Raw genomic sequence first — 23,582 nt, 5'->3', positions numbered from 1 at the left:
AGAGAAAATTATGGCGAAGGCGTGGTACAGCTCATGATCCAAGGCATACCACATCATCTGTAAAACACGGCGGAGGCAGTGTGATGGCTTGGGCATGCATGGCTGCCAGTGGAACTGGGTCACTAGTGTTTATTGATGATGTGACACAGGACAGAAGCAGCCGAATGAATTCTGAGGTATTCAGAGCCATACTGTGTGCTCAGATCCAGCCAAATGCAGCCAAACTGATTGGTCGTTGTTTCATACTACAGATGGACAATGACCCAAAACATAAAGCCAAAGCAACCCAGGAGTTTATTAAAGCAAAGAAGTGGAATATTCTTGAATGACCAAGTCAGTCACCTGATCTCAACCCAATTGAGCTTGCATTTCACTTGTTAAAGACTAAACTTCAGACAGAAAGGCCCACAAACAAGCAGCAACTGAAAACAACCGCAGTGAAGGCCTGGCAGAGCATCAAAAAGGAGGAAACACAGCGTCTGGTGATGTCCATGAGTTCAAGACTTCAGGCAGTCATTGCCAACAAAGTGTTGGCAAGTACTAGAAATGAACATTTTATTTACAATTATTTAATCTGTCCAATTACTTTTGGTCCCTTTAAAAACAGGGTGGCACATGTTAAGGAGCTAAAACTCCTAAACCCTTCATCCACTGTTAATGTGGATACCCTCAAATGAAAGCTGAAAGTCTGAACTTCAACTGCATCTGAATTGTTTTGTTTAAAATTCATTGTGGTAATGTCTAGAACCAAAATTAGAAAAATGTTCTCTCTGTCCAAATATATATGGACCTAACTGTATATAAATCTAAACTGCAATAGTATACCCATCACAGTTGTTTGCTCTGCCACTGCTTCCTTCTTACACTCAAAAACATAGATGATTTGTTTTTTTTGCCATTAGGGAGCACTCATTGTAGCCCAATAAGTGGTAATAAATGGTTTGTCCTGAATTTTTGAATAATGGTGAAATGGTTGAAAATGTGTTTTGAATAAAACTCACCTATTCTTCAATCCTCCATTCTAGCGCTGCTGCTCCAGTGGTCCTCGCCTGCAATGATTAAATGATATTCATCATTTACATGATTCCAATAGGAAATCACTGGTCTTAGTGGTCATATGATCTACACGTCAGTTTCTGAGGCCAGCGATCATGTGAAGGATAGGTGTGAAATCATCATTGCAGGGCCATGGAGGACCACTGGAGCAACATCACTGCAGCAGCAGTGGACTGACTAAGTGAGAAATGGCTATTTTATTATTTAAACACATTTTTTGACAGTTGCATGTTTAAAAAAAATCCCGTAAGAGAGGTTGTTTTGAGTTTAAAAAAAAAATAAAAAATCAACATAATGAAATCTTATCAAATAAGAAGAAAAAGTCCAATAATCACCTGTACTGGCAAACTATTCCTGTGAAATTCAATTTCTCCAGCTTTGTCAAATGTTTCCCTAAAAATGTGATAAACTGTGAAGTGGTGCAAATTGATAGTACATCAAAGCCTCCAATTGCCCTGAAAAGATCTGTGCAGCGCTCTATGGTCTCAACGGACTGTTTCCAACCTATTTCAAGCTCTTTCATACAAACAAAGCCTTACTAATGTCAAAGTGACCTCAAAACATATGGCTGTGGTAAGATGGGGCCTTCCATTGATCTCATGCCATCTATGGTTGGTAACCAGAAATGCAGTGACTCTGCTACCTATAGACTCTATCTCACTATCAATTAAATCTGTATTATTCTCTTTTCCTCACACATCAATCTGTTTCAATGCTGTGCTGTCACACCATAACTGTACACGCCTCTATGTAGCAGGGCCGATTGGGTTATGGCAGCTACTAGTCTCCCATGGAGAATTTATTTTGAAGCATGCAAAAACTGAAATTTTTTAAAAAAAAATATATAAAAGTTCAAATCACCTCACTTTCGCCCCATTCAAAATAAAACAATAAGGAAAAATCAAACATGCACATATTTGGTATCGTCACATTTAGAATCACCCGGTCTATCAATAAAAAAAAAGGATTAACCTGATTGCTAAACGGCGTAGTGAGAAAAAAAGTCAAAACGTCAGAATGCATTTTTTGGTTGCCGCAACATTGCATCAAAATGCAATAACGGACGATCAAAAGATCTTATCTGCACCAACATGGTATTGTTAAAAATGAAAATAAGCTCTCACCCAACCGGAGATCACGAAAAATGGAGACGCTACGAGTATCGGAAAATGGCGCTTTTTTTTAACAAAGTTTGGATTTTTTTTTCATCACTTAGATAAAAAAGAACCTACACATGTTTGGTGTCTATGAACTCATGATGACCTGGAGAATCATAGCGGCAGGTCAGTTTTAGCATTTAGTGAACTTAGCAAAAATGCAAAACAAAAAACAAGTGTGGGATTGCAGTTTGTTTGCCATTTCACCGCACTTGGAATTTTTTCCCCATTTTTCAAGTACACAACATGGTAAAACCAATGGTGTCGTTGAAAAGTAGAACTTGTCCCGCAAAAAACAAGCCCTCGCATGGCCATTTTGACCAAAAATAAAAAAAAGTTAGGGCTCTGGGAAGAAGGGGAGCAAAAAATGAAAATGCAAAACCAAAAATAGCTCTGGTCGTTAAGGGGTTAAGCTTCTTTGAACCACTTTAGATTTAAAAAGATGAGAAATGGTTAAAAGAAGTCAGCAGTCTGTTCTTGTGTTACAATGCAAACTATAACTATGGTATATGATTGCATTTTACATGTTTCTTCCATACTTGCTCTTGGTACACTGCTGTTACGCACTGGATAAGTGGAGGCATTCACACAGGGTTTTCTGACTTTTCTTCAAGGAGGTTGTTGAATGTTTGACCTTGGAAAAAAAACCTTTGATGGTCTGGCAGAATCTTTTATTTTTCATCATAAAATTTCCTTTCTGCAATAATTTGTTCTTACGTTTCTGCACTTGCATTGCCTCGAAGAAATATAAGACGTGACCTTGCCTTTTAAGGATGTTTCTAAAGTCAAAGGATTGAAAAAGAAAATGTCCATAGGGATTTGTCAGCACCAGGAGAGGTTAATCAGTTTGCTATGATGAGTACATCCTATCTCTTGACAGCTGAGATCATTTCCAGCACAATGAACATTAGTGAATGGGATATATGACTCCAAAGGGACAGAACAATTTTTTTGGAACCAAATGAATTCTTGATGAGCAGTCATCAAATAATTTTTTTTGTAGATGGCGCTGAGCCCCAGACCTTGGACTTTTGCTACTGACCGATTTAGCATGAGGTATATTCTGTCTATATTTTCTCAAGTTATTTAGTACTTTTTTTCTTTTTGTTTTAGGTGTTATGGAAGATGGGAAGTTAACTCAGACATGTGTGTCATCCTCTAGCAAAGAAACCCTAAAGAAAACCAATTCAGGAACACAATGTGGAAAACCAACCGTCTACTCCACAGGAACAAAGACCCAAAAGCAGAAGAGTATGTGCAGGACTTCAGAGGTACCTAGCAGATTTCTACAAGTGCACCAGTTAACTTCAAATAGTTCAATATTGGAGGGTGTTACACAAAACAGGCTCACTAGATGAGTTGGATCATCTAAACCCAAGGGTAGAGTGGGTATATGAGCCATGGGCGTTGGTGGAGCAGGCTGGTATTGTACGTGGGAAATAGATATCAGAGTAAGGCCGGGGTCACACTTGCGAGAAATTCGCACAAGTCTTGCGTCTCAATACCCGGCACTGCCGCCGGAACTCGGACTGGAGTGCTCAGCTGCATAGAAATACATGCAGCCGCACACTCCGGTCCCGAGAGCCGGCGGCAGTGCTAGATATTGAGACGCGAGGCTTGTGCGAGTTTCTCGCAAGTGTGACCCCGGCCTAACTGGAAGCCACACATAAACAGGTGAAGTCTTTGAGACCACAGACCGACAGCAGGGTTACTGGAAGCTGGAGACCAATGATAGGTAGCAGGGTTACTTGAAGCCACAGACATATAGGTGACATCCTGGAGACCAATGATAGGTAGCAGGGTTACTGGAAGCCACAGAAAAACAGGTGACATCCCGGAGACCATTGATAGGTAGCAGGGTTACTGGAAGCCACTGATAGATAGCAGAGTTACTGGAAGCCACAGACAAACAGGTGACGTCCTGGAGACCATTGAAAGGTAACAGGGTTACTGGAAGCCACTGATAGGTAGCAGGGTTATTGGAAGCCACAGACAAACAGGTGACGTCCTGGAGACCACTGATAGGTAGCAGGGTTACTGGAAGCATCAAGCAATAACTCATGGACAGGAAACCACAGACAGCCAATAGATGTCCTGAAGACTGTGGACAGAAACTGTACACAGACAACTAAAAGCGTTACTAGCAAGTTTTAATACCGAGATCCAGGTATGTATCTTGGGAGGCCTTATATAGGCCCAGGAAATAAAACACATGGGAGCGTTTCGGGCTACTTGCACAGCCCGACATGGAGCACAAGATAGTCTAGCAGACTGGGGTAAGAGAAGCAAAGCGCGCATCAGGACAAGAACCTAACGGGGTAGGGACCAGTTATGAAACCATGATGTATTTAAAAACAAGCAATTATATTTTACCATTTTATGCACAACATAATTATTTTCAATTTACTAATTTTAAAAAATGGCATCGTTTTTATATTTGACATACATTTCTTCATCTGTGTATTATAGAGATGTCATAACCTTCAAATATTAATAACTTGACGAGGCAACTGGTGTTTCCCAGTACTTGATGGGAGAATCTAGCAATTATTTCTACATCTCCATTTTCTTTTTGGGAGAGTAGAGCAGAATTAACCTATAGTTGCCCACTCCCCAGACTTTTTCTGAAGCTGCCTTAAAAAGGGTAGATTCCAAAAAAATGTGGCAAGTCTCTTGGGCAATGCTGAAACCTCCAAAACTTCTCAGGGAAAGAAGTGCTTCCATGAGGATTTCTTGTGTGTAGTGCCAGTATACTCCATCTGTTCATGTCCTCCCAGAATGACATCCCTTCAATCTTGCACTGCTTGTAAGGTGCTCGCATGGTCACAGTTATGCACCATCGTAAACACAACTTCACAAACTTGGAGGGCTTCACCATATTCTCGTTGTACCTTTAATGGCCTGTTCCGTTCACATGATGCATCTTTTGGAACTAAGGATGAGTAAATTTAGAGATTCTAGCAAATACAAATTTTTGTAAATTCAGTTGTATGAATCCAGCAAAATGTAAGGCAGCTGGATTCATATGAGCCAGGAGGGGGCTAAAAACAAACAAAAAAAATCATACTCATCTGACCCCTCATCTGTCTCTGCTACCGCAGCTCTCCTTCGGTCTGCTGCTGGATTTCTAGATGCCCACTCTGCTCATTTGTCGGTTTCTTCCCCACCGTTTGCCGGTACCGGCTAGGCCTCGAAATATGTTCTGCCATCATATGTCATGATGTCAGAACGTGTGTTGAGTTCTAGCCAAGCAGAGGCCTAGAAGGACAGTAGAGGACAGGTGAGGAGTTGCACAGGAAAGATGAGGGGTTAGGTATGTATGAAATGTTATTATTTTTAACCCCTTCCTGGCCCATCCATTTACTGCATTATATTTTGTTGTTGGGAAACTCAGCAGCTAATAAATGGCTCATTTAACCTATATCGATTCACATAAAATAAGTTTGATGCAAATCGAACTTCTTGGCCAACTTTGAATTCGAATGCTAGCAGAATCTCCAAAATTCATTTCTAGTTGAGACACATTACTTCCTGAATATCAGGAGAGAAGCGGGCTCTTCTTAAAATAAAGCAGTCTTTACTGCAGAATTCAGTGATAGTAGGCATGACACTTGTTATACTGAGCTTCTGTGGTGGACAAAAGTAATGACTTAACAGTTGTAATTGGTGGTACTAGGCCTAAGGGTACCGTTACACCTAGCGATGCACCAGCGATCCCGACCAGCGATATGACGCGGTCAGGATCGCTGGTGCATCGCTAGGTGGTCGCTAGTGAGCTGCCACACAGGCAGATCTCACCAGCGACATCGCTGGGGACGGGGATCGCTACTTACCTGTCAGACGCGGTGCTCCTGCGTCCTCCCGCCCGGCTCCACGCGTCGCTCGCCGGCGCCACAGGAAGCGCCACAGGAAGTGACCGACGAGGAATGGTCCAGGAGCTTCTCGCGCGATCAGCGATAACCAGCGGGGGAGCCGGTCGGAGGTAAGTATCACATGCAGCGATATCGCTAGAAATATCGCTGCAACGTCACAAAATCGGTGACTTTACAGCGATATTGCTAGCGATATCGCAGTGTGTAACGGGGGGCTTAACAGTTGCAGATCGGCCTCATAGATTGGGCACACACATCTTCCTTCTCTTTTCCCCTACAATATAGCTTCATTAGCTGCTCCTCAGTGTCCCTGTCAGGAAACCTTAGTATCTCTTCTCTACAAACTTCCTAGACTTGGCCAAGAGTATGTGAGCAGGTTGCCGGATGCAGTAATGGACAGGAGGCAGAGCAAAGGTTAACATTAAGTTTACTTGAACAGGGAGATATCCACGCAGGGAGGAGAAGAGGTAAACAGGGGTGTAGCAGATAATACTAGCCGAAAGGGTGTGCAGGGTGAGATCACAATTGTAATAAGTAAAACAATCGTTCATTAAGGGTTAACTTATCAGTCCAAAGGCTTCCTGATTGCAGAGTCCTGGTTCAAATGGTGGTGCCAACGCAGTTAACGCATAATGAATCCAGTGTTGTCCTGGAGGCTTTGATGATCTGGTTCCCGGCGGTGGAGTCCTTGACGTCATATATGGGGTCCTGGGTCCAGGATTCGTTGCGTGGAGTGGAATGCAGTCTTCAACTCTGCCGGAGCTCAATGTAGCCCGACAGATGTACGCGGGTGAGAAAGGGCACAGTGAGTCACCCGGTCCTTCTTAAACGGCACGCGCGCGGTACTTAATAGCCCGGAGCGTTTGGCACTTTTAGCTGCGGGAGCCAACAGGCACTCGGCACGTCTCTGGTCACAATCTCTGTACGCCAACGCAGGGACCCTATAGCGTGGGCCTGCTCTGTCACGGTGCTCAGAGGACGGAGCACCAAACTTCTGCCGCAAAGTTGCTCCGCTTTTTCGCTCGTTCTGGCCTTTTTAGCTTAGCCACATCTCTGTTGTTGAGTGCTAAGGTCGTTCCGGGTTTCTAAGATTTCCCCCGGACAACAAAGGTGACAGTTCCAACAGTTCTGGACCCAGCGCAATAGAGGTCATTCTTCTTACAACTATGCCACAGCTCACTGATCCAGGGTGATTCACTGTGAACCCACAGTGTCTCTTGGGATCAGCCTCCCGGCTAAATCATCTCTAATTCTCAAATCTTCCAGTACTGCTGCTTTCTCAACAGTTTCTGCCCCTAGATCCATATGTTCCCTTTTCTTACTGGAGCAATTTGATATCTTTGCTGTCACTATACTATGACCAACTACCAGAACTGCCAGTTAACGTGAGAATGAAAAATATGTGGCGCCCTACAATGCCAGGTGGCATCTGATGGTGTAGGTAGCCAGCTCTTCAGCCATTTTAACATGCACACATATAATTAGTTCAAGGGCTAATGTGAGGTCTGATAGGTAGCAGCCCTTGCAGGAGATCTACCAATCCCAGGAGAAGCAACCCTGTGCCCCTGTGATAGAGTGGTGCAGGAGATCAAGGAGACAAGCCAGTGCCTTTGCTGTGGCATGGGGCATAGTGTCCTGTGCGGTCCAAGAAGTTCCAAACTGCCAGAAGTCGTAAGTTAGGGATCAGAGGAGAGATGTATTGATACAATCCTTAATAGAGATGGGCGGACCCTAGATGTTCAGGTCCGGTGGGTTCGGCCTAACAGTTAAAAAAAAGTTTGGATTCGTAAAATAGATGATTGATACCTGGAAGGTGGATTGAGCTGCTTTTCATAGTGGATGTTGAGTTAAGAAGACAGGGAAAGGCAAATGGGGACATGTGGCTCGTAAGTGGAGAAAGAAGCAGATTTCATTGATAAGATATATTACAAAGTTTCTTATATTCACCTATGCGTGTGATTTATGCAAAGTTAATTGTAGGTTTGTTCCCCTGTAATTTATGCCATACTACTGTGAATTTCTGTAATTAAACAACTGCAGTAAGAAAACCAATACATTTTCATCTTCGTTATATCATTGTGAATGCTTCAGAAAAAAAACATGGCACAAATCAAATCCTATTAAAGCAAATTACTTTTTTATGTGAACTTGTTCTGAAGATCATGATTTTACTGCAGTCCTGAAATAAGAGCATTCACAAGCAGAATGGCTGCATTTTTGCCCAGGTCCACACAGGTAGTCTTCTACTTAACTCCTTGCTGCCTGTGCCTAAATTAATACCATTATCTATCTTAGTCTCTAGCTCTAATGTGCCCCACTCTATTCTAACCCCACTATTACTCTAGCTAACTTCTACCCCTAATCCTAAACATATACACAATACATGGCAAATACATGACATCACAGTACATAAACATTACATTACACATTAATAACAATAAGGTGCCACATGTAATCGTGCGAACAGCGTTCAGGAGAGAGAAGGTGCATGAGGGTCCCCACCACCTCCTTACACTACTTCCGCCTAAAATATGGATGTCCTCGACCATGGCGGCACCTGTCAATGTAAAACTGTTAGAAAACATTTTTTTTAAACATACATTTACAATTAACACAGTCTCTATCTGATAACTTTGGTTGGGTCAACTAAAATTTGGGGCAAATGCAGGTAAGATGTAGGGTTAAAATAACACAGTCCTTAAAGCAACCGCACACACAGTCCATTGTGATTAACCCTTTCAGGGTTCCAGTTCTGTAATCCAGCAGGGGATGCGCAAATGAAACTTGGATGAGGAAGGGAGAAAGCAAAAACAACAGTCTTTTATCTGTGACCATTCAGGTCTCCACCGACACTCAGTCCTGGTGCCATCCAGGGCTCCCTGCCCTTCAGGAGACGCGGAACAGTCTCTCATTTAGTGCATCCGGCACACCTCATCACACTTATAAGGGTCCTCACTAGTCAATGCAGTGCCTCTTTCACTCCTTTAAAATTCAGGGCTCCTGCCATTTCTTTTCTTCAATAACTTCCTTCACCCACCGAGCCTGTCTCGCTATTGGGGCCCAGGACTCGTCTAGGTAGCTGCCATGGGGGATGCGGGGACTGGGGTGAGGGTTGGTGTCACACTCTCCGTAACTGCAGCCGGCTGCGATGGCCCTGCTCTATGGCCGCATGAACTCGGGATCACAGCCACGATGGTCCCTCTCTCCATGACTTCTGGTTTCTTTATTACTTCTTCCGGCTCCAACTTCTCCGCGTCCATGGTGTACTCGCTCTTGGCGATCTTGATCTGCACAGATATCTCACTTGGTAATTGCGTCTCTCTTCCGGGTGGGCCGTCTTGCTCTTCTGGGATCCACCCGTTCATGGGTGGAGTTACTTCCAGCTGCCCCACCTGTTCCCTCAGATTCTGCTGCAGGTGTCGGGGCTTCTTCTGCCGCGCCCATCTCAGGCAGCCACCAGTCACAATGGGATGTGGTCTCCTTCCTTTTGGTGCTAGTTTCTCTCTGGGATGCCCACGAAAGGCAGCACCACTCTCCATTTTCGCGGCACTGACCACTGTCTCCTTGTCAGTGTTCAGCACCATCTTAAAGTCACAATCAGCCGCCATCTATAACTCTTTCACGGCTGTCACCTTGAAAGTTCCAGGAATCGTTTCCCCCAGTTCTGTAGCTGCAGGGCTTCTGGATTTGATCCTGCCGACTACACCAAATGTAACAAGGTGGCACGAGGAGGTAGTTGTGGGCGAGTTCACAGTCAGTGAGCACCCCGGCACCTTGTACTTGAAAGGATGAATAAAGTCCTGGTACTGCTATACTGTTAGTTACCTCCGTTACTCCAGCTTCCAGGTTCCAGGAAACACCACAGAGTCACAGTTCTTTTCCAACAGTTGAACTTTACTAAACAGTAAGGCATCCATAACATAAGCAGCACAGTTCACACGGGGCAACATTTCCTATACTTTCCCTTCCTCTGCCATATGGGCAGTCCCTTTGGACAGTCCATGTCCCATCTGTACCTTCAGCATCACCAGCTCTCTGTCAGCCCCTTGTCCGGTTCCAATAGGGAAAGGTGCCGGGAACACCATCTCAGCTGCTGCTGTCCCGGTCTTAGACCCCGAATCCTTCCTGGGGATGATTGCTTTAAGGTGATGCCCATTTACCCTGTTCTTCAGCTGGGGACCTCTTACTGCCATCTGCAGACTTATCCCCACAGCTTGCTACTGTCCACTGCATATGTCCTGCCCTTGGGCAGACTGCCCAGGCGTCTGACAGAACCAGGAAGCATCTGTTCTATATCTCCCTGCTCTGTGATGTTCTGCTCTGTGCCTCTCTCTTCTACTTAACTCCTTGCTGCCTGTGCCTAAACTAATACCATTATCTATCCTAGTCTCTAGCTCTAATATGCCCCCCCTCTGTTCTAACCCCGCTATTACCCTATGCTAACTTCTATCCCTAATCCTAAACATATACACAATAAATAACAAATACATGACATCACAGTACATAATCATTACATTACACATTAATAAAAATTAGGTGCTACATGTAATCGTGCGAAAAGTGTTCAGGCGGTAGAAGGTACATTAGGGTCCCTGCCACCTCCTTAGAATACCACCAATAGTCTTGTCTGAAACTTATAGCGGAGAAGATTACTTTGTTTGGTACCACCAATCAATCCTGAAAATACCATCAGAAATCTGAACCACTCTATAAAACCAGATATAATATTCCATAGTGTCTAAATCCCAGTTCTACACAATTACCATGAACTGTAACAGTTCATACTGGGTCATACTAGGGAAGTGGAGGCTGGGAAGGAGTAAATAGTAAAAAATTGTTGCTTGGACTAAAATTTATGACACTTTTACATATGCCGTCACTTGGGAGAAGAGCCAATACTAGATATCCCAGGACTATACAGCCATATTTAAAGCTTAAAACATCACTATGAGGTCTAATAAAAGGAGTTGGCCACTTTAGTTTCTCAATTTTGTTGGAAACGATTAATCCATGAATAAATCTACTACTGGTCGCCAACAAATCTTACAGAAAGAAGAGGGCATGAGAAAGGGGTGACAAGCTGTGATGCAGAGAAGGAAGCATGGTTAGGTGCACAGCCTTAAAAAAGTTTGCATGAATGTGGAAACAGCAAATAAAGTCATTTACTATAGTAATGTAATTTGAAGATCTGCATCACTATCCTGATTTTGAATTGGAAAGTGTTATCCTTGTTTAGTCACACCGCTAATTGAGGGGCATGTAACCTGACCCATCCATAAGTGGCCTCTACTGAATAATACTGCTCCCAACGAGGCACATGCTCTAGTTCCCATTGTCTAGCCTAGTGAGGGCCACTGATGAGTGAGTCTGTTCATATATCCAGATATGTCAACCCGGGATGTTTACAGGGTGATATACAGGCAGAAGTTTATGGTAAAAATGAAGGGAGGGGAGCTTTTATGAAGGTTGTGTCGTTTACTAAATCCTTAACCTAATTCAAAAACTACACTTAACTTTTTTTTATGCCCACCAGACCAGGTGGGGATCAATTCAAATGTATTTTATCTACAAGTTGCTAAATGACAAATTATTACCCACAAAACTCCATACTGCATTTAAAACATAAATAAAATGTAAATAAAATATGGTATTTTTTATTTATTCCAAATAAAAACTTAACACATGTACACTTATAGAAACAACGAAATTAAGCTACATAACTAAACTACTTTGCAGCCTCTAACCCCTGATGATGCCAGTCATGGCGAAACATGTCAGAGAGTCTGCAAGTTAAGGTTTTAAAGAAAGTAATTTGAATTTCTGTAATAAGACAGTATATTAAATTTCCCATTGTGCTAGACTGCAGCTGTGTGAGGCAATATATTCACATTACTACTATTCACTTTCATCTGTTGGTGCGATATACACTCAGGCTAGAAGAGCCATGAGATGAACAGACAATAAACATATCGGCACAGCACAGCTGGTTAAGTGGTTTGATTAGGAGACTGATAAAGCAGAGTATGAACAGAGAATTTAAAATGATTACTTCAACACTAAGTAGGTTTTTAATAATGTTGTAGTTTATATAACTGCACATAGGTACTAGCCCAGGGCCGGACTTGGACAAAAAAAAAAGCAGCCCTGGCACTCAAACCCCAACAGCCTACATACTATAACACTCCCCACCCACTGATCAAAGAGTTTTGCTTCACTTGGCCATGCCCGTCAACACCCTCTTAAAGGAAATATTGGAAGAGTCACATGTGAATGGCGCCACAGTGCGTATGATCGACCAAATCTGCATTCACATGTTGCCCTTCAGAGTTCTGGTTCTCCAGATCTTGGGTGGTCCCAGCAGTCGGATCCCCAGCGATTGAATAGTTATGAGTTTGTATGTTCTCCCCGTATTTGCGTGGGTTTCCTCCGGGTACTCCGGTTTCCTCCCACATTCCAAAGACATACTGATAGGGAATTTAGATTGTGAGCCCCATTGGGGACAGTGATGATAATGTGTGCAAACTGTAAAGCGCTGTGGAATATGTTAGCGCTATATAAAAATAAAGATTATTATTATTATCTCCTTTCCAGAGGATAGGGGATAACTTCTAAATTTGGGATAACCCATTTAAACAGGTTTTCCAAGATTTATTTTTATCTGCCATTGGGAATATAGAAAATAATAAACCAATAATGATAATCCAGAAGTCCAATGCCGCCTCTGCAAAAACAGGACAGGAGAAGTGGTACTGCACAGTGCATATAACCAGAATAAGTGCTCGTATCCATCACCGTGAAAAAAAGTTCTTATTTTGGTCCAGAAAAGTAGGACTAGTGTAATGCAAGTTTCATGCGATTTTCATGCGAATACAATCTGATTTTTCACACCTAGCATCCGATTTACATCCGAATGCAGTGCGATTGCTATCTGATTGCAGTGTGATTTTAACATGAGCCTTTACATAGAGCAAATCTCTGTCATTTACACGTCATTTTCAAAGGAAATATTCTCCAATACACACACACACATATATATTAAATAGATGAAAAGCCGGTAATTCAGCAGCCGCGTACAATAAAATCAGTGTGACTCAATAGAATAGATATATACACATAGAATAGATAGATATAAAGATGTCAGTCACATATATGATTACTACAGTGTGTGCAGCTTACTGTATATGCATTTAATTAATAAATTATTATTTTTCTGAAAAAAATGGCGTAGGCCTCCGCGTAATTTTCCAAACCAGCCGACGACTGGGGGTAGATGTTTATAGCCTAGGAATGGGGTAATACCCAAGGAGCTTCCCAGGCTATTAATATCTGCTCACAGTTGTATACTTAGCTTTTACTGGTTATTAAAATGGGGGACCCTCCCAAAAAAAGCATAGGGTCCCACTATAATTAGTAACCAGCAAAAGCTAGGAAGACAGCTGCTTGCTAATATTAATAGCCTAGGAAGGGGCCATGCATATTGGGCCCCCCAGGCTAAAAACATCAGCTCTCAGCTACCTCAGAAAAGTTGCATCTATAAGATATGCCAATTCTAGCATTTAGCCTCACTCTTACCTCTTGCCCTGGTGCGTTGACAAGTGGGGCGATAGTTGGGGGGAGGGTAGATGTCACCTTTGTACTGTCAGGTGACATCAAGTGCAGAGGATAGTAATGGAGAGGCGTCTATAAGACCCCCCCATTACTAACCCCATAGTCAAATTTTATAAAAACACTCACATCCAGAATAAAGTCCTTTAATTGAAATAATGACACAGACTCCTTTACTCAATCTTAATTAAACCATACTTAAGTCATTGCCCATTCCAATTAAGCCATTGTCCCCTGTAAGAGAATTAAAGTAATAAACAACCATATTCCTCATCTGTTCGCAGAGAAGATAATTCATTTCTCTTGCTATGGGTCTAGCTCTGCTACATCTGGATGGCAGGCTGCATTGTTGCATAATGCGACTATACAGCCTTTCATTAGAGGTGGGCGCACCTGAACAGTAAAGTACGGCATCTATACCAAACACCTACTGTTCGGGCATGGACACCAAACAAGAAGTCCATGTTACTGTTCGGGTCTGGCTGCTCGAACACTGGGTGTTTGTCGCGCTGTCAGCACAAAAAATACCGTTTCTGATCGGCGGTGAAATCATCCCCGCCGGTCAGAGAGCCACGGTTCACACGCTGTCAAAAGAAAACGTGAGTGCTCGGCTGTGATCGGTGGTATAAATGTTACCTCCGGTCACTGGTGTCAGCTGATGGGACTATTGATCCCATTATCCGACACCTGCTGCCGGAATTACAGTGAAAGCAGGATCATCGGATGGAAGTATTCATTAACCGCTCCTGTGCTGTAAGTAAATAATTTTTTTTAAAAAGGCATGGATTCTCCTGTATTTTTGCTAACCAGCCAGTTAAAACTCACAGCTGGGGGCTGCAACCCTCAGCTGTCAGCTTCAGCAAGGCTATTTATCAAGAATAGAGGGGTCCCCACGCTGTATTTTAAATTATTTAAATAAATAATTTTTAAGAAATGGCGTGGGGTCCCTTCCATTTTTGACAACCAGCCTCGCTAAAGCTGACAGCTGGGGACTGGTATTCTCAGGCTAGTAAGGGGCCATGGATATTGGCCCCCTCAGCCTAAAAATAGCAGCCCGCAGCTGCCCAGAAAAGGCACATCTATTAGATGCGCCAATTCTGGCGCTTTGCCCGGCTCTTATCACTTGCCCTGCAGTGGTGGCAAGTGGGGTTCATATTTGTGGGGTTGATGTCATATTTGTATTGTCACATGACATCAAGCTCATGGCTTAGTAATGGAGAGGCGTCTGTAAGACACATATTCATTACTAATCCTATAGTTGTATGGTAAATACAATGAGTGCGGAAAGTATTCAGACCCCTTTACATTTTTCACTCTTTGTTTCATTGCAGCCATTTGTTAAATTCAAAAAAGTTGATTTTTTTCTCATTAATGTACACTCTGCACCCCATCTTGACTGAAAAAACATAGATGTAGAAATTTTTGCAAATTTATTAAAAAAGAAAAACTGAAATATCAAATGGTCAAAAGTATTCATACCATTTGCTCAGTATTGAGGAGAAGCACCCTTTTGAGCTAGTACAGCCATGGGCCTTCTTGGGAATGATGCAATAAGTTTTTCACACCTGGATTTGGGGATCCTCTGCCATTCTTCATTGCAGATCCTCTCCAGTTCCGTCAGGTGGGATGGTGAGCATTGGTGGACAGCCATTTTCAGGTCTCTCCAGAAATGCTCAATTGGGTTTAGGTCAGGGCTCTGGCTCGGCCAGTCATGAATGGTCACAGAGTTGTTCTGAAGCCACTCCTTTGTTATTTTAGCTGTGTGCTTAGGGTCATTGTCTTGTTGGAAAGTGAACCTTCGGCCAAGTCTGAGGTCCAGAGCACTCTGGAAGAGGTTTTCATCCAGGATATCACTGTACTTGGCCGCATTCATGTTTCCTTCAATTGCAACCAGTTATCCTGTCCCTGCAGCTGAAAAACACCCCCGCAGCATTATGCTGCCACCACCATGTTTCACTGTTGGGATTGTATTGGGCAGGTGATGAGCAGTGCCTGGTTTTCTCCACACATATCGCTTAGAATTATCACCAAAAAGTTCTATCTTCGTGTCATCAGACCAGAGAATCTTATTTATCATAGTCTGGGAGTCCTTTATTTGTTTTTTTTAGCAAACTCTATGGGAGCTTTCATATGTCTGGCACTGAGGAGAGGCTTCCGTTGGACCACTCTGCCATAAAGGCCTGACTGGTGAAGGGCTGCAGTGACAGTTGACTTTGTGGAACTTTCTCCCATCTCCCTACTGCATCTTTGGAGCTCAGCCACAGTGATCTTGGGGTTCTTCTTTACCTCTCTCACCAAGGCTCTTCTCCCACAATTGCTCAGTTTGGCTGGACTTCCAGGTCTAGGAAGACTTCTGTGAAAACTGTGTTACACGGAAATAACAAGAAAGAAACACCGTTAACTATCATACATACACCTTGCCCAGATCAGCTAGGACCCCTGCTATGCACAGCCGATAGGCCCAGTATGTTTTATAATTTGCCTGACCTTTGGTTCTGCCTAATGTGGTAACCGGAAGTTACCCAGAGCATGAGTGTAATTAGATGAGTGCAGGAGGCGGCCCCTGCAGCAGTTGAGATTCACAAAGTTAGCCTAACAGAATTGTAATTTTAGAGAACTGCTATCTATATACAAGCTCACCCAGTGAAGGGAGTATCCAGCTAAGGTTCACACAGCCCTCTTAGGAAACAATGTCTCTAACTGAGAATTTAGGTTTGGTGCCAAATTCTATCTAAAGTCTGCATGCAAGCACCCACCAGGATCCCTGTGATGGGGCCTGAGCTCAGGACTTACCGGCCATTAACTGAACACAGAAATGGCTGTCTAGTAGTCCGAACAGCCGTTTAGCTGGAAAACCATGGAGTGGATCTTGGGCTTGTTACCTGGAATACAGTTTTTGCCTGACAGGCTAGCAGAAGGCCATTCACGTCACAGCCAATGCTTTGGGTGGGATCTAACTCTGTATCCAACCGTAGTTGTCTCCCCAATGTGATTCTTCCTCTTTGACAGGAATCACAGGAACAGTTGCACCTTTCCTCATTAATCTGACCAGCTCCTAGCACACTGCACATACCCATTCTTCTTAACTCTCCTGTGCTCCTGTCACATCTGTCTCTTACTAACTGCACTCTAAATTGGCCTGCAGCTCTCAGTCATCCTTCCGTTTTCCAACTGTTGCTGGGGCGGCTCAAGCTGGTTATCTCCCTGTGTTCCAACTGACATACAGGTGAAAGTCGTATGAATCTGTGAACCGCTGCCATCTAGTGGCTAAAACACCAATAACATCTTTTATGTTTACACAGGCAAGTAGGTGTGGAGTGGGAATCTTGAACCACCCCCTCACGTCTGGACTGGTCCTAAACAGGCATAAAAATAGCTTTTATTAACATAATATGAAATTTAATTTTAATTATTTTAGCATGGTACAGTCCATTTGAATGAGCTGAGGACTCTACACCTCCCAATGACGTTAGCTAGAATCAGATTTAATCTTCAGTTCTTCATTACGCACTTGGCTGAGGATGGGGTGAACGATCTTCAATGAGACACTTCGAGAGCACCAGAATAAATATGTTAATTTATGCCTCTGATAATGCCTCTCACATGTTTCCTAATCAACAAGAGAGGCTTCCAGACTTGTCCATTGTATGTCAGCTCCTAGAAGGACACATGCCATTAGCATAATTACCTTCCCCATTTCCAGCATGTGATTATAATTCACTCCATTAGCAATAAACTATTTCAAGTAATGGAGACCGAAGTGGATCAAAGTTGAGTACTCTGGGCGGCTAATAATATTCTTAATACTGCAAATCTTCATAGTTGCCAAGATTGTCGAAGGATAAACAGCAAGGAAATATAACCATGCAATGCAAAGCAGCAAAAATGGTGGAAAGATTATATATTTTGTAACATGGCTGCTGGACATATAGTGGATGGGAGATATGTATCACAGAGCTGGATGTCCTCTGTCACGTAAAACCTGGAGTAATCCTATAGCACACATATTACTAAGAGGGGTTGATTGTCCATGATAGGGCCAAGTCTTAATGTGCGCATCTGAAGAGTTAGGGCAAGACGGCTGCACACCATATCTCCACTCTAGTGTGTGGTTCACATTGTAAAATGGGACCTGTTTATGTCACACATGGTTCTGTGAAAGGAGGTATTTTGACCTCCTGGTTTATGTGGCTTTGCTAAAGGACAAACAAGCTGGACTCTAACCTAAACTGACAAGCCAGCACTATTGTATGGACTTTTGATGCATGTTTCACTTTGTGTTGGACAAGGGTTGTATTTAAGTTTTCCTGTGAAGTGGTTTATGAGGACGGAAATAAACCAGCCAGACTTTTAAATAGAAATGGTTCCTGTGATACCTCACATCACTGAAAAATGAGAAGCACTGTTACAATTTCTAGGAATTTGTGCTGGACATCGGGGTCAAAATCTGGCCCTGTAGTGAGAGTCACAATACAAAAAAGAGTCCCAGTCTTGCCTCCCTGGTGCCATTCACCACTACTAGAACTTAATGAGGCAGTCCCATCAAAGTTGTTATCCTCTTAATATATTTGAGTCATCATATTTTATACAGTAGTAGCATTGTTTACTTACAATTGCTCATTTTGCCTTTCTACCCAGCTAGTTCTTTTCTTTTCCCTGCTCTATGTAGAAACAGGATGTCTCTTGTCCCTGCATTTATCATCCCCCTCTTCAACTTCTGACCCAGCTGCTCCGCTCCTCCCCTTAAAATAGACTTTTGCAGTGACTCTTGACTTGTGCAGACAAAATTTACCTCCTGTTTCTACATGGCGCTTAGAAGGATTTAGCTAGTCAGTCAGTTTTTAATCATGTGATGTCATAGACCTCATGGAAAAGAGAATAATTAGCTAGGTAGAAAGGCAAAATGAGAAATTGTAAGTACAGTGGGGAAAGAAAGGTATTTAGTCAGCCACCAATTGTGCAAGTTCTCACACTTAAAAAGATGAGAGAGGCCTGTAATTAACATCATATGTAGACCACAGCTATGAGAGTCAAAATGAGAAAACAAATCCAGAAAATCACCTTGTCTGATTTGGCAAAATTTATTTTGCAAATTATGGTGGAAAATAAGTTTTTGGTCACCTTAAAACATGCAAGATTTCTGGCTCTCACAAACCTGTAACTTCTTCTTTAAGAGGCTTCTCTGTCCTCCACTCATTAGCTGTAGTAATGGCACCTGTTTGAATTTGTTATCAGTATAAAAGACACCTGTCCACAACCTCAAACAGTCACACTCCACCAAACTCCACTATGGTGAAGACCAAAGAGCTGTCGAAGGACACCAAAAACAAAACTGTAGCCCTGCACCAGTTGATGAAATCAACTGTGGGAGCAATAATAAAAAAATGGAAGACATACAAGACCACTGATAATCTCCCTCGATCTGGGGCTCCACTCAAGATCTCACCCCATAGGATCAAAATGATCACAAGAGCAGTGAGCAAAAATCCAAGAATCACACAGGGGGACCTAGTGAATTACCTGCATATAGCTGGGACCACCGTAATAAAGGCTACCATCAGTAACACACTACGCCGCGATGGACTCAGATCCTGCAGTTCCAGATGTGTCCCCCTGCTTAAGCCAGTACATGTCTGGGCCCATCTGAAGTTTGCTAGAGAGCATTTGGATTATCCAGAAGTGGTATTCAGGGTAACTGTTACCACCCACCTTTCGTGTCTCCCTCTTTCCTCATAGACTGTAAGCTTGCGAGCAGGGCCCTCTTTCCTCTTGGTATGTGTTATAATCTACTGTATGTGATTATTGTTATGCTGTAATATCTATTGTCTGTACAAATCCCCTCTGAAATGTAAAGTGCTGCGGAATATGTCGGCGCTATAAAAATAAAATTTATTATTATATTATTATTATAAGTGTATTGGGAGAATGTCATATGGTCTGATGAAACCAAAGTAGAACTGTTTGGTGGAAACAAAACTCGTCGTGTTTTTAGTAGACAAAATGCTGAGTTGCAGCCATAGAACACCATACCTACTGTGAAGCACGGGGGTGGAAACATCATGCTTTGGGGCTGTTTCTCTGCAAAGTGACGACTGATCCGTGTACATGAAAGAATGAATGGGGCCATGTATCGTGAGATTTTGAGTGCAAACCTCATTCCATCAGCAAGGGCATTGAAGATGAAACATGGATGGGTCTTTCAGCATGATAATGATCCCAAGCACACCACCAGGGCAACGAAGGAGTGGCTTCGTAAGAAGAATATGAACGTCCTGGAGTGGCCTAGCCAGTCTCCAGACCTTAACCCCATAGAAAACCTTTGGAGGGATTTGAAAGTCTGTGTTGCTCAGCAACAGGCTCAAAACATCACTGCTCAAGATGAGATCTGCATGGAGGACTGGGCCAACATACCACCAACAGTGTGTGCCAACCTTGTGAAGACTTACAGAAAACATTTGACCTCTGTCATTGCCAACAAAGGATACATAACAAAATATTGAGATGAACTTTTGTTTATGACCAAATACTTATTTTCCACCATAATTTGAAAAATAAATCCTGCCAAATCAGACAAGGTGATTTTCTGGATTTGTTTTCTCATTTTGTCACCCATAGTTGTGGTCTACCTATGATTTCAATTACAGGCCTCTCTCATCTTTTTGAGTGGAAGAACTTGCACAATTGGTGGCTGACTAAATACTTTTTTCCCCACTGTACACAGTGCTATATAATATGATGATTGCAATAAATTAATAAGATAAAAGTTTTGATGGGAGGAAGAGGAGTGCTTCTTTAAACTAGTAAATGCACATGACCCTAATAGTCTCCTGTCCTCCGGAGACCCACCAAATATCAGCTATGGGCTTGAAAGAATGCATAAATATCACAGCCCTCCTTCTACTCAGACTTAACCTTTGGACCACCCTTTTAAGTCCGATGTCTTATCCGAGTTCCCTATAATGTGTTTAAGGGAAACTTCAGACTCAAAAAATTATATTTCACTTTATTCACCCTTTTGAACACATTGCAATTTTATTTCTAGAAAGTAATGAAATAGTTGATTAAAACTGTAATTTTGGCTATGTGTTTGACAGATTGTGTCCCTCTCTGGAACCCAATTGGATTTCATTTTTATTTCTGCATTATTTTCAATAGGGCAAAAGAGACAGCAAGCGGATGCCCAAAAAAGAAGTCACCATCAACTTATCGAAAACCATAAGACCAATGGACAACGATGGACGGATTGCTGAGAACTGTCTTAATTAATCTGGAAGAAGATGCTCACGGGGGGCATGTTGAAAACATTTTGCACACTTAAATGAAGGAGCAGAAGGACGCAAAGAAAGTGTAATACTTTATGACTGTTTTCTTAAAAGAACAGGGTTTCTTTTGGAAACAGATATATTATGAGGGTATCAAGAAGGGAAAAAAAGGGGCACAAAAGTTTCGTGCTGAGTGCACCTAAGCATCAGGTTGAAAGTCTTGTGGATATTTCGATTTCTGGAAGAGGCTTCATATCAAGCGCATTTGATGCAATTTGAAGCATAGTATGAGCCTCCATCTACAGGGTCTGTGCTTGACTTTATTCTTGAGAACATCTGAAAACATTTTATCGAGTCTTTTCAATTCGATAGTAACATGTCTCTCCTATATATAGTAACCTAAGCGGGGGCCTGTGTTTTGTGATTATCTTACTACTCCTATTAGTGGATGTGTGCTTTCCAAAGGCTTGAACACTGCATGACATAACTGACAACCTTTGATATTTACCGTAGATACTAAACCAATATTTCGACATACAGGTTCATGGTAACATCATATATCTACGTCAGTGAGTATAGGACTTCAGGGGCGATGACATGAAACTTTTTGCTTTTTGTGTAATTGCTCTTTTTCAATGTTCAACCTAGAGGCAGAAATACTATTCGTGAAGATGCACTGGGGACCCGTAGACATGAACGTCTAAAGTCACCCTAAAAAAAAATATACTACTGTTTATTAGATTCTATGTGACAGATCAAGCAAAATAATTTCAGAAGGGGCGTGTGCTCTAAGCTACACTTTTTGAGAACTAGAGACCCATATAGTGAGTTCTCTGCTGTCTGTGTCCACCCTTGGTATGTCCATCATGAAAAAGTGCATTTTAATCAAGGACAGGTAGAAGAATACGTTTGGGGCTTTTATGTCTCCTTTACAGTCTATCATATCCCCCCAAAAACATTCAGGTTATTGCACACTTCTTTTGTAAATCAGAGTATTTGGCTGGCACAGCATTAGGGCAACTCTAAAAGCATGGACCATGTACATTCCCTGACAGAAGTTATGTCGCTTATCCATGTTATGTAAATAAAAGCTTATAACCTAACGTTAAATTCATCCATTGGTTGTATAAATTATTCTTTTGAAAGCTGAAACCCTCCGAAATGTGGTTTAGGTTAAGAAAATAGATTGCCATCAATGCAGAAATATTGATCATTTAATGGACACAGAATGGTCAGATATTGGCAAGACAAAAGTTTTGTCACCTATATAATGCACCCAATCCTAGTTTACATCCTCACCTGTGCTCAGTAAATGATCGGATAATTAGTGGGTGTGGATATAAAGAAACCCATCACCCCAGACCTTCATTTGAGCTGCAACATGAGCTCTGACAACATGCCAAAAATCCACCCTGCGACCAAAGCCTGGATTATCAAGAGGCTAAAGACCAGATCCACTGCAGAGGTGGCTGGCACCTTTAATGTGTCTCAGCGTCAAGTACAAAGAATTAAAAAAAGATTCGAAGAGACTGGAGATGTGTTTGCCAAGCCCAGGTCGGGCAGACCCTGCAAGACAACTGCTCAGGAGGAACGTTTGTTGGTTACAAAATCCAAAGCAAGACCCTCTTCTACTGCAGCAGAGCTCCAACAGGCCTGGTCATCTCAAGTCCCTGTGTCAACTAGAACAGTTTGTAGGATTCTGTCTCGAAATGGCCTCCATGGTCGAATCAGTGCCCAGAAACCAGCACTAAACAAAAGGCAAATAAAAAACTGTGTGGCATTTGCAAAGTCCCACAGCCTGCTAAACAGATGGACGCTGGAAAAGTGGCAGAAGGTGGATTTCTCTGATGAATCTTCAGTAGAATTACACCACAGACGCCGCAAATACTGCAGGAGACCTATTGGAGCCCGTATGGATCAAAAATACACACAGAAAACAGTGGTGGAAAGATCATGGTCTGGGGTTACATTCAGTATGGGGGTGTGTGAAACATTTGCAAGGTGTAAGGCAATACCAATAGCATAAAATATCAAGAAGTATTAGCTACCTCTTATATTCCAAATCATAAAAGGGGTCAAATTCTGCAGCAGGTAAATTCTCTACAACAAAGTTCCTCCAGGTAAAAAAAGATCAAGGTGCTCAAGGACTGGCCAGCCCAGTCACCAGACATGAACATTATTGAGCATGTTTGGGGTATGATGAAAGAGGAAGCTTGGAAGACAAAACCAAAGAATCTAGATGAACTCTGGGAGGCATGTAAGACTGCAATCTTTGATATTCCTGATGACTTCATTAATAAATTGTATGAATCATTGTTGAACCGCATGGATGCAGTCCTTCAAGCTCATGGAAGTCACACAAAATATTAATTATGACTCTAATAGCACCACAACTTCATTCACCAATGTTATGCAACATATATTTGTATTTTAAGTTAATTATTTGTTTGAATATCACATTACTTTCTGTGGCCGACAAAACTTTTGTCTAGCCAAAATCTGACCATTCTATGTCCATTAAATGATCAATATTTCTGCATTGATGGCAATTTATTTTCTTAACCTAAATCACATTTCGGAGGGTTTCAGCTTTCGGAAGAATAATTTATACAACCAATGGATGAATTTAA

General features: G+C 42.3%; 1 protein-coding gene across 1 annotated transcript in view; it reads left to right on the top strand.

The window, feature by feature from the left end:
• The window catches only part of BAALC (BAALC binder of MAP3K1 and KLF4), a 124,335-nt gene extending 102,342 nt beyond the window's left edge, over positions 1-21,993 (top strand). Inside the window, exons 2-3 of the mRNA XM_073590106.1 lie at positions 3,327-3,484; positions 20,846-21,993. Coding sequence (XP_073446207.1) covers positions 3,327-3,484; positions 20,846-20,956 — 269 coding nt within the window. The 3' untranslated portion in view covers positions 20,957-21,993. The remainder of the gene's footprint in view (positions 1-3,326; positions 3,485-20,845) is intronic.
• Positions 21,994-23,582: the final 1,589 nt, after the last annotated feature.

The sequence above is a fragment of the Dendrobates tinctorius genome, unplaced genomic scaffold (genome assembly GCF_039654945.1).
Source record: "Dendrobates tinctorius isolate UK_male_01 unplaced genomic scaffold, ASM3965494v1 ptg000116l, whole genome shotgun sequence".
In the NCBI taxonomy this organism is placed as follows: domain Eukaryota; kingdom Metazoa; phylum Chordata; class Amphibia; order Anura; family Dendrobatidae; genus Dendrobates; species Dendrobates tinctorius.
This window is presented reverse-complemented; position numbering and strand designations above follow the sequence as displayed.